This window comes from Bos indicus x Bos taurus, chromosome 10, assembly GCF_003369695.1.
Source record: "Bos indicus x Bos taurus breed Angus x Brahman F1 hybrid chromosome 10, Bos_hybrid_MaternalHap_v2.0, whole genome shotgun sequence".
NCBI classification, from domain to species: Eukaryota; Metazoa; Chordata; class Mammalia; order Artiodactyla; family Bovidae; genus Bos; species Bos indicus x Bos taurus.
The window spans coordinates 29,368,028-29,384,443 of record NC_040085.1 but is presented as its reverse complement, the minus strand read 5'-3'; the positions used below and the strand labels follow the sequence as shown (position 1 = coordinate 29,384,443).

At 38.2% G+C, this 16,416-nt stretch overlaps 1 protein-coding gene and 1 non-coding gene across 2 annotated transcripts in view; both read left to right on the top strand.

Moving 5' to 3' along the window:
- The window catches only part of FSIP1 (fibrous sheath interacting protein 1), a 218,228-nt gene that overhangs the window by 3,783 nt on the left and 198,029 nt on the right, over positions 1–16,416 (top strand). Inside the window, exons 2-3 of the mRNA XM_027553499.1 lie at positions 3,702–3,834; positions 14,265–14,448. Of these exons, the coding sequence (XP_027409300.1) occupies positions 3,709–3,834; positions 14,265–14,448 (310 nt within the window). The 5' untranslated portion in view covers positions 3,702–3,708. The remainder of the gene's footprint in view (positions 1–3,701; positions 3,835–14,264; positions 14,449–16,416) is intronic.
- TRNAC-GCA lies at positions 7,008–7,079 on the top strand. Its single transcript has one exon. It is a non-coding gene; the product is annotated as a tRNA-Cys (tRNA).

Below are 16,416 nucleotides of genomic sequence, written 5' to 3'. Positions count from 1 at the left end.
TAGGCAAATATTTCTTACATAATAAACAAATATAGAAAGTTAAGAAAAAACACCACAAATAGTTTTTAAACATTAAAATCATGAAAATAAATGTAATTCAACTTTTTAAAAAGGCTGGCTATTCATTGTAACTAAACAGAGGAGGATTAATTTTCTTTTTATTCTTTCATTCATCCCAAAACATCAAATTACATTGGCCCAGTGTCCCCATTTTGGTTTTAAATCATTCATGGTGGTTGCATTTCTCACAAGCCTATATGAAAAAGTTTAATCTCACTTGAAATGAATGTTAGGAAAACTTTGTACCTCTTAACAGTGATTTATTGCAAGTTAGAATCTGGTCATATATCCTTTTGTTTAATGGAATATCAAGAACTGAATAGTATTCTATTTTAGAACTATCTTTAATGTAATAAGAAAATGCTGATCACTTAATGTTAAGTGAGAAATACATGGATTCAATTTTGTTGAAAAAATATGAAAAGCAAAAATGGAAAAGAAATGTGCCAGCAGTGTTTAGCTCAGGGTGATGAATACTGGGTGATTTTTATTTATTTTTGAATAGACTTTAATGTATTCCAGAAAATTTACTACAATAAATAAATTCTTTAATTATGAATTTAAAATACTAGAAAACCAGCAAGTAGAGATAAGCAAAAGGTAAAAGAAGACACAAGAACACCCATGAACCTGCTAGTCCAGAACCCACCATTGTTACTTCTTTGATTTGTGATCATCCTTCAGGTCCCTCTCTGTATATTTCTTTAATTAGAGAAATTGGTCTTGTTTTTTAAACAGGATATTGATTTGCTTCCTTCCTGCTTCCTGCCTTCCTTTCTTGTCTATGCCCTTTGCCAGTTTTCTATTGGAATGCTTCTTTTCCTTGTTGATAAGAGCTCTTTAAATATGTAAATGTATTAATCTTTTGTATATTATCTATATTGCATATATTTCCTCCAGTTTCTCATCTATCTTTTAATTTAGAGTTTTTTTTTTTTCTTTTTGGTTTGATACTCAAGAGCAGTCAGTGTTATGTGATCACATCTATTAGTCTCTTATTTTTTGACTTATGCTCTTGATGTCCTGCTTGGTAAGTCTCTAACCTCATTTTTGGGCTTCCCAGGTGTGTTCGTGCATGCTCAGTTGAGTCTGATAGCCCACCAGTCTCCTCTGTCCATGGGATTCTCCAGCCAAGAATACTGGCGTGGGTTGCTGTTTCCTCCTCCAGAGGATCTTCCCAGCCCAGGGATGGAACCTGTGTCTCCTGCATTGGCAGGCGGATTCTTTACTACTGAACCTGTGGTAAAGTGCCTTCCCAGGTCCTGCTGAGTAGGAGATGTGGGTTTGATCCCTGGGTGGGGAAGATCCCCTGGAGAAGAAAATAGCAACCCACCCCATGATTCTTGCCTGGGAAATCCCATGGACAGAGGAACCTGGCACCTGTAGTCCATGGGGTTTCAAAAGAGTCGGACAGGACTTAGCAACTAAACAACAAAAAACCTCATTATTATGTAAATTAGATGTATGTTTCCTTCCAGTCCCTTGGAGATTTCATATTTTATATTTATTTATTATTAAGCAATTTAAAGGAGAAGGCAAAAAAACTTTTAATAAAGTAATATAGTAAAATATGTCAAAATACAGTATAATATTTACAGTGGAAAAAAATGTCACATCCTTCAGGGACAAATATCTTGAACTTGTAAACATTATGCTTGTTTAACTATTGTTTAGATTTATCAAGTTTTGGATATTCTCTTTGATTTCCTATTTTGACAGGTTAGATTTTTTATACATTTCCTTTTACATACTCCTTCTCACATACACTCAATATAATTAAGGCACAGTATTTGGTTAAATCAATATTCAGTGCTTATATAATTAAAAGTATTTAATTATCATTTGATTGTTTGCTTTCTTGCACAATGCTTTATTTTTCTTGTGGGATTTCTCTGTGGCTACTGAGATTGTTTTCTAATACACTCAGATACATCTCTAAGTTCCTAATTCACTGCCCTTTACCCGTACTTTTTTCTAGATGGCCAAATCATAAGATTGTTAGTTATATCCCTACCCATCCTGGGAAGTGTGTTTTATTTATGATTTTCAGGAGCAAACATAAAAGAACAGACCTATTTCTAAAGCAAATGGAGAGATTTCTGGAGCCTCTTAGCTGGTCCATGCCATTGGTGGTTCCCTGTGCCCCTCCCCTTATTGACGTGTATTATACGGGCTCTGCACAGGCTTCCATCTCATTGCTCCCTCTGTGCACTGCAATAAGTCTCCCTTGACAGGCTGCTTAGGGCATTACAAGACATTTGGCCTTTCAGTGACTTACGCTTTTTGATTGTGATGTGACGGGCCAGGGTGATCCGTCATCCCACAATAATAATGTCAGTGCCTTCCTGAGTGAGCCAAAAACCCTTTTACAGAGTTGAATAATGTTGAGATCAATGCCTTTTTCATTTGGTGAGATGGAAAGAGTTGACCTACTGGTCCTTGACGCCTCGGTACATTGAATGGTTGGGAGCTAAATCATATTATCCCTCTGTGTGCCTTGGAGGAGCATGGGGTTGTTCATGTTTGGGCTTCCTCCTGTGTCCGGAACTTTCTTGGACTCTGCCTTCCCTGTTCAAAAAGAGAAAGATAGATGAGTCATTTTGTAGGGTAAGAAAAGGACATTGTTTCACTTGCTGGGCCAGAGGCAGTTGCCTTTATTCTCTTATGAGAGAAATGGTTTGATTCATAACCAGTAGGAATTTAGGAAAGGATTTGTTGGAAGATATCCAGTCACACATATGTAAAGCTAAGTATTGAGAAGGCAAACTCTGAAATTCTCTCTGTTTCTTCCATTTTATTTGGCATGTATGCCACCCCAGCATTACTGAACAAATCTGGAATGGTCCTGATCAAGGGCACAGTTTGGCAGGATCAAGGTGCTGGCAATACTCAAGTTTTCTCATTAGATTAAACCACCCTGCCTAATATCTCCTGCTTTAGGAAGCAGTCCTGGGAATAGAGCAGCCAGACTGGTATAAGGCCTTTGGATGGTGTCACCTGAAAAATAGTTAAGGAGATTGGCAATGTGTATCCAGATAATGAAAGTCTGTCCTCTGCTAGATAGAGTAGGTTCAGTTCTCTGTTGCTTCAGGGCAGAAGTAGAGTTGTGGGTCTTAGAAGGGCAGGGTTGATAGAAGAGTGATTACCAGCAGCAGCAGCAGCAGGTACTCCATGAAGATTCGGTACCAAGGAAGAGAGGAGAAATCAGAGCTGAGAGGGAGCCCAGGCTGAAGGCTGAGCTAGAATAAGGAAAGTAAAACCAAAAGCAAGTAGAGGCTTTGGGAAGTTATTACAATGAAGCATGAGTCTTGGCTGAGAGGTGTGGTTCTCCGAAAGTGTCTTCTAAGGCCTAGGACACAGTAAGTGTTTCTCTTGGAGATGCAGAAAGCCACTGAATGGCATTCACTTCTGCACTTTTTTAGCCACTTTCAGAATCTAACATCCTGGGCAGCATGTTTTTTCCACTTACAGTGATGTAAAATGTAATGATCCGTGGACATAGACATCTTTTGATGAAGTTAGGGTCCTGTGAGTTTGGTAGCAACATAATCCTTGTAACAAAGGCTCTGAGTTAACTGAATGTTAACAGTGATGAAACATTTAAACATACAAGTCACAGCTTGCTTAAAATTTTGTTTCAGGATATCAATGGATATTATAAAGGGAAACTTGGATGAAATTTCAAAACCAGCCTCAAATTCAAGAACACGTCCTGGGAGCCGAAGTTCAAATGCTTCTTTGGAGGTGCTCTCACCAGAACCAGCATCCTTCAAGGTACTTTGCTGTTTAGAAATGATATAAACGACTTCTTTCAATCTCTAGCAATTGGTGAACCAGAGCTGTTGTTAACATCCCCTTCTAAGGTTCCTCTTTAAAAGGTGTGTTCTGGGAGCACTCATAGATTTCTTGTTTGTTACTTTAGATCTTTTTATGTGAAAATACTCTTTCCTTCTTTACTTTCCCCTCTTTTGGGGGTAGGGGGGATAGAGTATGGCTTAATTTTCCATAGTTGTACTTTGATAATGCTCATTTGTTAACTTTTCTTCTTTCATAAAAAAGCTTTGTATTCCAATATCTACTATGCCACCATTGACTCTTAACTATGAAAAAGATTCATTAATTTAAAAAACAGAGTCTGGATCAAGACCACATGGTGTATATTTAGTAGGTACATTACCCGGCTGTGACTCCCTTTATTGTCTTTATTAGTCTTTCTATCTTTTCTCAAAATATCTAATTCAATATTTTTTTTTTTTTAAAGAATCTTTTTCTCTCTGTGATGTGGGGCAGTTTATTTGTCTTAAGGTTGTGGGAAACAAAAATTTTGAAGCTTATGGTGAAAATTTTCTTTGCAGTTTTATGACTCCCTTCTCACGTATTCTTTTGACTTATGGGTTAGACTGCATTACAAAACTCTTAGAGGAGTGTCTATCATGATTTAATGCTGGAAATAGAAAACATTCTAGGCATTTCCAGCCTAGAATGTATTCCAGATTGAATACAAGAAATTCAGTTCCTAAATCAATTGAGGGCCAGCTGAAAAGGAAATCACAGAGGGGACTTTTCTTGGATCATTGGTTCCCAGATCACACTGTGTGTGCATGCTCAGTCACGTGCAACTGTTTTGTGACCCCATGGGCCGTAGCCTGTCAGGCTCCTCTGTCCGTGGGATTTTCCATTTCCTCCTCCAGGGGATCTTCCCTACTCAAGGATCAAATCCCGGTCTCCTGTGTCTTCTGCATTGCAGGCAGGTTCCGTACTGCTGAGCTACGAGGGAAGCCCAGTCACACCACCGTATCCAAAATCCAGAGATCTGAAAGCTGCTGCTGTTGCTGCCTCTGATATTCTACACTTCTCTCAGAACCATAAAACTGGTGACTAGACATGCAGAGGTGACTGCCTTTGATATTTCTTGTCAATAATATAGGGCTTCCTTGGTGGCTCAGTCAGTAAAGAGACCAGCTGCATATCAGGAGCTTAGCAAGATGGCTTCTACCTCATTTCTGTGGTATAAATTTTGTGCAGATGCACCTAATTGGATGAAACTAACACATATCCAGAATCCAGCCTGCAAGCAGCTTTGTAAAATACAGTTTCTAGCTTAACTCTTATGTTTTTTTCATCTAATCCTGCATCATTACTGTGTGTTAACTCTTACAGCATTGTAATAGTTCTTGATATCTGATGAGATCGGTCTCCCCATCATATTTTCCTCTAGGACTGTCCTAGCTGTACTTGGCTTTTTGTTGTTTTTATATTTTAGAACAGTTTTCAAGTTCTATGAAAAATACTGTTGAGGTTTTGATTGAAATCGCTTTGAATTTATAGATTAATTTGGAGAGAATTTCTAACTTTATGATAGTAAATCTTCCCATCTATTTACATAGCATCTCATTGACTTCTTTGCTTCTAATTTAAACATTTTACATACTGTGAAATTCAGTCTCTTTTGGTGTTTAATTTTGAGTTTGGCACATGTGTGGAGTGATCTTATCACAATCACAATATAGAACAGTTCCATCATTACCTCTCAAAAATGCCCTCATGCTAGCCTGTCATAAATAGTCTCTCCTACTCTTAATCCCTGGAAACTCTGGATCTGATTTCTGTCCCTTTAGTTTTTCCTTTTCCAGAAGGTCAAATGAATGAAGTTAAAAAAAAAAATGTAGCTTTTGAATCTGGCTTTTGTTTGCTGGCACACTGAGTCTGAGACTCATCCATGTTGATGCTTGTTCACTCACATCTTTTTATCGCTTAGCAGCGTTCCATTGTGTGGGTAAACCACAGTTTGCTTATTCATTCCCCAGGTGAGGAGCATTTGGGTAGTTTGCAGATTTTGGTGATTATGAATAAAGCTGCTGTAAATATTTGCATATATACAATAAGTATAAAGTAATATCTCACTGAGGGTGCAAATGAAATTTCCCTGATGACTAATAATGTTGTGTTTTTATGTGCTTATTTACAATTCACATATTTTTTTTGGAAAGTTTATGTTCAAAAGACTCTATCTGGAATACATAAAGAACTCTGAAAAGTCAATAGTAAGTAAATAGTCTTTTGTCAGATATATTATTTGCAAATATTTTCTCCTAGTCTGTAGCTTGGTTTTTCTTTCTTTTAACTGTGTCTTTTAAAGAACATTTAACATTTTAAGTGCAATTCATCATGCTTTTTTTCTTTTGAGAATTGTATTTTTTGGTTGTATCTAAGAATCCTTTGTTTAACCCAAGTTCCCAAATATTTTTTTCCTGTTTTTTCTTCTGAAAGTTTTATAGTTCTGTATTTTGCATTTAGATACTTGCCTCTTTTGTTGCCAGTGAGAAGGCTTTTGTAAGCCCACTATTCATTCCAGTGTGGGTTGTCTATTTTAGATATTTTTCTCTGGCCACTTTTTTTTTTTCCCTTTGTTTTTGATATCTATTATTACTCCCCTAGGTATGGACTTATTTAATTTGTGTTTCCGAAGACTAGTACTACTTCAATGTAAGGATATGTGTTTTTTATTTTTATTTTTAAAACTTCTTAGCCACTGTATTTTCATATGTTTCAAATATTGCCTGCATTTTTTTTTTTCTATTTTAACATCCTGGAAGTCCAGTAAAATTTCTTTTGAACCTTTCTCTTCTATTCTTTATGTCTCTTAAAATTTAAAAAAAAATTCATTTATTTCTCTGTGCATCATGCTGGGGAATTTTTAATATATATTTCTTGGAATTCTTTCTAATACTATGTCAAATCTGTTCTTTAATCTATCCATTGAATTTTTAATCTTAATGATATATTTTTAATTTCTTGAAGTTCTTTGTCATTTATTTTCAAATTTATCTTAATCTTTTTGTGTTATTTGGATTCTTTCTTCAGACTCATTAGAACTATTTATCAGCTTTTTATAATAATATCTTAAGTTCTTTTATTTATTCTGAATCTTGCTTATTATTAGGGCTTCCTTGGTAGCTCAGTTGGTAAAGTATCTGCCTGCAGTGCAGGAGACCCTGGTTCGATTCCTGGGTTGGGAAGATCTACTGGAGCGGGTTAGGCTACTCACTCCAATATTTCTGGGTTTCCCTTGTGGCTCAGCTGATAAAGAATCCACCTGCAATGTGGGAGACCTGGGTTTGATCCCAGGGTTGGGAAGATCCCCTGGAGAAGGAAAAGGCTACCTACTTCAGTATTCTGGCCTGGAGAATTCTTAAAAAGAATATCTTTTTCTTTTTGTATTATTTGGATTCTTTCTTAATACTCATTAAATCTTAATACTCATAAATCTTTATCAGATTTTTATAGTAATATCTTAAGTTCTTTTGTTTATTGTGACTCTTGCTTACTGTTGGTCATGTGTTCATGGCTTTTGAACTTTGGGATTGTAAGTTTTAATTTTGGAAAATTTATGGAGCCTGATTTGAAGCTGTACCTTCCAGAGCAAGTTTCTGTTTGCTTCTACCAAATGGCTCAGAGATACCACTGGCATGAATCTTTTTTTTTTTTTTTTTGGCTAATTTTTCATCTTGAAGCATTCCAGAGCTCATGAATAATATTAATTGGAATTCAAACCCACATAAAGCATGACCCCATGGTTGCACATTCTCAGGGAAGACTGTTTCCCACTTGGAACTGCTGTTGCTGCTGCTAAGTCGCTTCAGTTGTGTCTGACTCTGTGTGACCCCATAGACAGTGGCCCACGAGGCTCCCCCGTCCCTGGGATTCTCCAGGCAAGAACACTGGAGTGGGTTGCCATTTCCTCCTCCAGGGACACAGACACATTTTTTGTTTGTATCCTGTGCTTTTGGATAGATATATTTTTCTAGTCTGCACTGTCACTGAGGAGGCACCTTTTTAAGGGATCCAGCTTCATGAAGCAGGAGAGGGAAGGGTCTTCTCCATCCTGTCTTGCATGAGCCCAAGTCCTAGTCTCCTAGCTCTGTGTAGGTGGTAAAGCCCAAGGCTATGGCTTTCTGAGGCCAGCATATTTTTCTTTTACCTGTCCTGGTACTGGTGGTAAAGAGTCCTGCCTGCCAATGCAGGAGACATAAGAGATGCAGGTTCAGTCCCTGAGTTGGGAAGATCCCCTGGAGAAGGGCATGGCAGTGCACTCCAGTATTCTTGCCTGGAGAATCCCATGGACAGAGGAGCCTGGTGGGCTTCAGTCCATAGGGTTGCAAAGAATCAGACATGACTGAAGCAACTTAACACACACATACTCTGCTCCCACCCAGCCCCCACCAGGTCATCTGCTTTAAGGATTTATAAAGGTTCCTATTTCAGTTTTTGTTGTTGTTCTTGTTCAGTCTCTTAAGTTGTGTCTGACTCTTTGGAACCTCATAGACTGCAGTACACTAGGCTTCCCTGTCCTTCACCATCTCCCAGAGTTTGCTCAAACTCACATTCATTGAGTTGGTGATGCCATCCAACTATCTCATCCTCTGTCATCCCCTTCTCCTCATGCCTTCAATCTTTCCCAGCATCATTGTCTTTTCCAATGTGTCAGCTCTGCATCAGTGGTTAAAGTGTTGGAGCTCCAGCTTCAGCACCAGTCCTTCCAATGAATATTTAAGGTTGATACCTTTTAGGATTGACTGTTTTGATCTTCTTGCTGTCCAAGGGACCCTCAAGAGTCTTATCCAGCATCACAGTTTGAAAGCATTAATTATTTGGTGCTCAGCCTTCTTTATGGTCTAACTCTCATATCTGTACATGATTACTGAGAAAAGTGTAGCTTTGACTATATGGACCTTTGTTGGGGAAGTGATGTCTCTGCTTTTTAATATGCTATCTAAGTTTGTCATAGCTTTTTTCCCAATGAGCAAGTGTCTTTTAATTTCGTGGCTGCAGTTACTGTCTGCATTGGAGCAGTGATTTTGGAGCCCAAGAAAATAAAAGTCTGTCACTGTTTCCATCTTTTCCCCATTTATTTACCATGAAGTGATGAGACCCGATGCCATGAACTTATCTTTTTGAGTGTTGAGTTTTAAGCCAGATTGTTCACTCTCCTCTTTCACCTTCATCAAAAGTCTCATTAGTTCCTCTCTGCTTTCTGCCATCAGGGTGGTGTCATCTTCATATCTGGGGTTGCTGATATTTTCTCCTGGCAATCTTGATTCCAGCTTGTGATTCATCTAGCCTGGCATTTTGCATGATGTACTCTGCCTATAAGTTAAATAATCAGGGTGACAATATACAGCCTTGATGTAATCCTTTCCCAATTTTGAATCAGTCCATTGTCCCATATCTGGTTCTGACTGTTGCTTCTTGACCTGCATACAGGTTTCTCAGCTTTTAGTTTCCTTTTAATTTCTGTTGACTGGCAATTTCCCCAGTATTCTTGTGAGCTTAGAACTATTCATTTCTAAGTAGATGGAAAGTTTCAGTTTATTCGGTTTTCCCTATAGCCTAAAGTGGAATCTAAAACAATTTTAGATTCCAATAGCCCAAAACAATTTTAGACTCTTTAGTCTCAAACTTACTGATTATAAACCTAAACTCTGGAGTTATGGGTTCAAAATAGGCTTTGCTGACCACATTTTATGTGATTTTGGGAAAATTATTAATACTTCGACTCTCTGTGTCAGTTTCCTAATCTGTTCAATACTGTCCACCTCTTAGGCATGTTTTGGTGCCGGGGTCCAGCCCCAGTGGATCCAGGGAATTCGAAGCAGGGATGGCGTCGGCGAGGATCAGGAAACAATTGCTTAATTAAACGTTAATTAAGGATATAAAGAGTAATAGAATGAGGATAGCTCAGTAAGGAAATTTCAGTGAAGAAAAGAGGCTGAAATAAGGATAGCTCAGTGAGGAAATTCAGTGGAGAAAAGAGGCTGAATGATTCAGCCAGAAGGTAAGAGAAAGAACGACATGGTGAGACCAAGTTTCGGTGAACAAGGCCCGCACTTTATTTTCCAAAGTAGTTTTTATACCTTAAGTTATGCATAGAGGATAATGGGGGAAGGGGTAGAGTCATGCAGCAAGCCAGGCTTTCTTCCTGCAAACTTATCATATGCAAAAGCTTAGGTGATTTGCATCATCTTCTGGCCCGGAGGCCTGTTAACATTTTAAGACCCTTTCTTCAGAAAACTTATTTTTCTCTAAAGGTGATTGGTCAGGAGCCACCCTCCAAAAGCATTAGATAAAGTTGCATTCCTACAGAGCAAAGGTGTGGTGGGCTATAACAAGAAAAAGAATTAACTCAAGGGTCCCAGGTTACAAACATTAAAGCTACTTACACCAATTATATTAATCAATACATTGCCAGGGACACAGCAGGTAAGGGATATGGAAACTTAGCAGCAAACATTGGCCCAACAAGTGAAAATCCCTTCACCAATACAATTTCTAATCAATCTTTTAACTATTCAAAAGAATCTGTGTTTACACGGTTTAGAACATCTCCTGCCTCTCACAGTTGGGAGGCTCTGAACAATCACATGTGGCCAGAAAAACCTATTCAGGCAGGCTAGAGGATTTCCAAAGGAGTTTGTAGGTTGAAACACTGTCACACCCAGGAATTATTAACTGGAGCTGTAAGCTAACTCTTCTTTCAGAGAGAGGTAGTGGGGGACAGCCCCCTGTAAAGTCAGAGGTGTAGGTGAAAGCACAAAGCAGAAAGTAGGCAGACTCTGGTTTTGGGGGTAGATGGGGGACTCCTGAGACTCGATCCCGCGTTTGCGTATGCCGAGCCTCCTTCCTCATGACCTTTGTCATGGGCGGAGTTCCTCACGCTGGCTCCCGGCAGTGATAGAATTCCAGTTGAGCTATTCCAGATCCTGAAAGATGATGCTGTGGAAAGTGCTGCACTCAATATGCAATATGCCGGCTCCCGGCATTTTGGGGATAAAATGAGTGAAATATCTACAATTTTTAGAAGTGACTAGCAATGGCACCCCACTCCAGTACTCTTGCCTGGAAAATCCCATGGATGGAGGAGCCTGGTGGGCTGCAGTCCAAGGGGTCGCTAGGAGTTGGACACGACTGAGCGACTTCACTTTCACTTCTCACGTTCATGCATTGGGGAGGGAAATGGCAACCCACTCCAGTGTTCTTGCCTGGAGAATCCCAGGGACGGGGGAGCCTGGTGGGCTGCCGTCTATGGGGTCGCACAGAGTCGGACACGACTGAAGCGACTTAGCAGCAGCAGCAGCACCTAGTACAGAGAAGGCAGTGGCGCCCTACTCCAGTACTCTTGCCTAGAAAATCCCATGGGCGGAGGAGCCTGGTAGGCTGCAGTCCATGGGGTCGCTAAGAGTCTGACACGACTGAGCGACTTCACTTTCACTTTTATGCATTGGAGAAGGAAGTGGCAACCCACTCCAGTGTTCTTGCCTGGAGAATCCCAGGGATGGTGGAGCCTGGTGGGCTGCCGTCTATGGGGTCACACAGAGTTGGACATGACTGAAGCGACTTAGTAGCAGCATATAGTAAGTACTCAGTACATCTTAGCTAATTGGCCTTAATTCTTTAACCTAATTGGTCAGTCCTTCCTATGTTATTTTTCATGAAATTCAGTGTAAAGTCAGACACATAGTAGCTGTCACATAACTGTGTTTAACAAATTTAGAATGAAAAATTTACCATTTTATGTAGGTAGGATAATATATTTACAAAGACCTGACAAATTTTAGAGTAGCAAAGGATTAGTATTTCTGCTTACATATTCCTAGGTGATGATTTTTTTCTAAAGCAGCAACTTCACAATATTGATGCGCATGTTTTAAAACATAGCTTAATATTACCTCATTCAAATTTATTTAAAAGAAATATATCAGCAATTAATTCCAGGCATATTTTATTTGAACCCACTAAGCTATAGGTCAAAACAAACTCTAGCATATTTATTAACCAATGAGGACTTTGATACTTATAGCAAAGGCAAGACTTTGTAAAAGTTGTGATTTACGTGGAAAATTAGTAAGGTTCATCTGGGGTTGGGGTAGAAAATCCACAGGTATGCTGCATGTTGACTGCTGACTGCAAATGATTAAGTGTCTGTAAGCCCTTTTACATTGTCAGAATAATAAATCTTAGTATTTTGATTAGTTTTATTGCTCATTTGTCTTTTATTAATTTCTTGCAAAAATTTCTGAGTGGCAGAAAATGAATTTAAAATGCTAGAGGTTTTTTTTGTTTTTTTTTTTGCCACATGCTGTATAGCTTGTGGGATCTAGTTTCCTGATCAGGGATTGAAGCCGTGTCCCCTGCAGTGGAAGCACGGATTCTTAACTATTGGACTGCCAGGAAGTCCCTAAAATGCTAGAATTTTAATGAAATTTCTGTAGTAATGGTATAGTTCTCAGTCTTAGAATTTTGGTTTATTGTTGCTTCTGAATATTTTTCTTGAAGGAGCCAATTGTTGCAACTGGTGTAAAAATCTCATGGCTTTCAGGTAGGTATCTAATTGTTTGGAAGTGTTTTTATAGACTATCTACCTTTCTTGGGACTAACGTGGAGATGAAGTAGGGTACATGGAGCAATGAAAAGTGGAGGCTGAATGTGGCTTTGAGAATGAAGAAGTAAAAAAAGCAAACAGGCCACAAGGTAGACGATCAGAGGGGTTGGGAAGAGAGAGGCCCATGGGCAGTGGGATGGGGAGATGGTTGGTGCTACTGGGATGGGAAACTGTGGGTAAAATTGTGAAATGGGCAGTATTTGCCTTTTGTTGTGTTTCATGTCTTTTGTCTCATTTTTCCTGCTCATTCTGAGCGTCAGGATCATATGAGGTAACACGTGTGAAAGATCTTTGTGTATACTGAAATGTGGTATCTGAGTAGTTGCTAATATCTAGTTATGTTACCCCTGTATAAAAACCCGTTCTCAGGGAAAGATCAGCTTGATTCATTTATGCCAAGATCTAAATTACTGACAGGGCTTGTGTGACTTCTAGCAATTTCAGCATTCTCACGAAACTATGCAGCCTTAAGAATTTACTGGATATTATGGAATTTTAGGCTTTAACCTGGCCTTTCACAGAAGAATATTTTTGAACAGGAAACCCTCTTTAACACTTCCAAGATCACATAAAGTAAGCATTGTTTTGCTTATTATAAATTAGGTCTCTACTAGTTTCAGTCCATAATGTACCTGTTTTCTTCTCTGTTAAATTGGGGTAGTAATACCTATCCCAGAGGGTCATTGTGAGACGTGACTGAGGCAGTGTGTGTAAAGCACTCAGCACAGGACCTGGCCAGTAGTAATTCTCAGTAAATGTCAGTTATGATTTTTATACTACGGACTCAGCTCAGTTCTCCTGGGGCTTATGTCCTAGTTCAGGTGAAGAGAGATGCTTGTGCACTCGTGTAAGCTTGTGCAGTCATGTAAGCAATTAAACCCTGGCAGTTTAATTCTCAGCACCACCTGCCTTCTGTCCTGGAGATTCACAAGGGGACCCAGATGGCAATGATGGAGTGTAGACCAGGAGCATAAAAGCCTCCAAGGGCTGGGTCCTGCAGGGCTGGAGCAGACATTCCCTCCGTTGGAGGGGAAAGGTATGTCTCCACTCTCCCTGAGGTTTTGCCCTCTTGTGGGCTGTGTGAATTTCCAAGGTGACTTTTACTGCCAAGCAGAGCCTTCAAGCCCTGTGATCCCTGTTTTTGCTTCGTGCAGCCATGGATGTCTTTTCCTGTCCTCTCTCAGGAAAACACAGCTGCACCAAACTGATGTTTTCACCAGTTTTTAGCAAATGAACTTTGCTAAAATGGAAAGAGAAACCAAAATGAGATAGAAAAGCTGTGACTAGTATAAGAGTAAATGATTAACCAAAGCACATGGTTCTGATTTGAAGACCTCCATTAGAAGTACACTGTGATTCAGACTATTCACTTTGCAGCTGTTCAGTAGCCACATGTGAGCAGTGACTACTGTGTTGATTAGCTTGCCCTAGACCCTTGACTCTCCATCTGAAAGTAAGCTCAGGCAGCAGGGACCATTGTGCCTCATCCTCAGAGCTTGACAGAGAGAGATTCTCTTTGGGACAGATTCTTCTCTATTATTGCTAGAAATTGCTGGAGAGTGGTGCATATTACTTTGGTGCAAATGTTATTAAATTCAATTGTGTATGTAAATTGTATTTTATCAAGTGTTATATTATTAGAATAATTTAACACTACTGTATGATGCATGTCCTTACATATACTTATATTTGAGTTAAACTAGTCTAGAAATTTAAAATAAAAAACATTATTTTTGAAAACTATTTTTTTGGAAATAATTTTTAGGTTGATACTGCAATCAATTTGAACTCTGGTAAAGAAGGCTACTCAGAAAGCAATAATACAGAGGAAAGTAGAAACAGTAATGATAATAAAGGGGAAAGCTACTCTGAGAAAATAAAATTGCCTGAAGAGGGGTCAGATGATGATTCGAACTTGGGTCAACATCAGATAGTCCCTGAATGTTCAGGTAGGATAATTACTTGGTAATTAGCTAATGATAATTACAGATGCTATAGTTAAAATATTAGAATTACATAGTTTTTTATTATTTATTTTTTATTATGTAGAAATAATGATACATTTTTTTTGTGAGAAAGCAAATCACCAAGTTTTTATTTACAAGAATATTAAGAGTTCTTAAGTACATGTAGAAATATAATATGTCATATAATAAAATTGTTACTGTGATCATTTTAATCAAGTAGGAAGTATTTCTGTATTTTATGACATGATTTATTGATCTTTTTGAAAATTATATGATAAAATGTATCCTGTAATATATAAATGCCTTTTAAGGGATAATCTCATTTGATTTTAATACCTTCTGGATTTCAAAAAACTCCTTCTTTTCCCATGGTTATTAATACTGGTCAAAGTGAATTAGAACAGCAGTTCTCAAAACATGGACTGCAAAGCCCTGGGCTCTGAGGCCCTTTTAGGAACTCTGCAGAGTAAAAACTAGTCTCATTGTAATACTGATATATCAGTAATATAATTCATTATAATACTGAAATGATTCTGTTTGCTTTTTTGCCCACTGAGTGGTTTCAGTGATGGTACAAAAGCAATGGTGGGTAAAATTGCTGGTGCTTTGACATGAATCAGGACAATGAATGGCATCAAACTGTACTAATAGTCATTGTGTTCTTTAAGGCCTGGCATAGGCAGAAGAAAGAAATAGCCGATGTCACTCAAGAATGTTCTTGATGGAGCAGTAAAATTTTAAAATTCTAATTAATCTTGACCTTTGAGTACACATCTTTTTTATAACCTATGTGGTAAATTGGGAGGTACATATAAAGAAATTCTGCTGTATGCCAAGATGTGAAGGTTGTGTTGAGGAAAAGTGTTTGTGAGGTAATTTGAGAGTTGAACTGGTCCTTTTTTAATGGGACTCCATTTTCACTTGAAAGAATAAGTGGCAGACAAACTACTGTTGTTCGGACTTAAGTATTTGGCAGACATTTTTGTAAAAATTGAAAGGGACCTGTTAATTCGGGAAAACAACTGAAAGTATTTTTTGTCAATGATAAAATTTGAGCTTTCAAGTAAAAACTTAGAATCTTAGAAAATTTGTGTATGTCAATATGAGCTTTACAACTTCCTAGTACTTAGACTTTTCTGATAAAAATCAGTGGCAATATTAACAAATGTGATTTGTTGATATTGTATATTGAAATGTGTTAATATTTTGAAGGTTTGCCTACTTCAGTGAACCACTGGCTTCCAAATAACCAATGCAGGATAAAAGATCCATTTAACATGAAAAATAGATCCATGGATTTATGGAATAACTAGGGTTACAGATTTCACATTATAACTAAACTTTAAGAAACTACCTCTTGTCCAGTTTTAATATTAGTATTAAAGAAGAATATCCACCATTATCTGAAAAGGATATTTCTCCTCCCCTTTCCAACTACTGTGTAAGGCCAAATTTTCTTCATATACTTTAACTGAGGCAACAGATTACAGTAGATTGACTTTGAAGCAGGTACGTGAATCCAGCTGTCTTCTATTAATCCAGGTACAAAAGATTGAAAATATCACTATTCTTCTCAACAATTTTTTTGGAAAATATAGCTATTTGTCATAAAAGTGTTATATTTGTGTTAAAATGTAATAAGTAATGCCATGTTTATTATTTAAAAATGAATAAATATATATTTATAATATTCTTCAATTTTGATTTCTAATATGATAATTATCCACAGACATAACTCACATAAACAAAAGTTACTTTGGGTTTTCCATAATTTATGAACTATAAAGGAAAGCTGAGCTTGTAGTGGTGGCCTCCCCAGCCTGAACCTGAGGCGTGATGGGCTCTTCCCTCTCTGGCACAGGCCTGTGGGCTCCATTGAGGCAGGGGCTGCTCAGCTGCCCCTCTCCACTCAGGCCTTGACCAGCTCACTGGGCTGGCTGGCTCCCACTG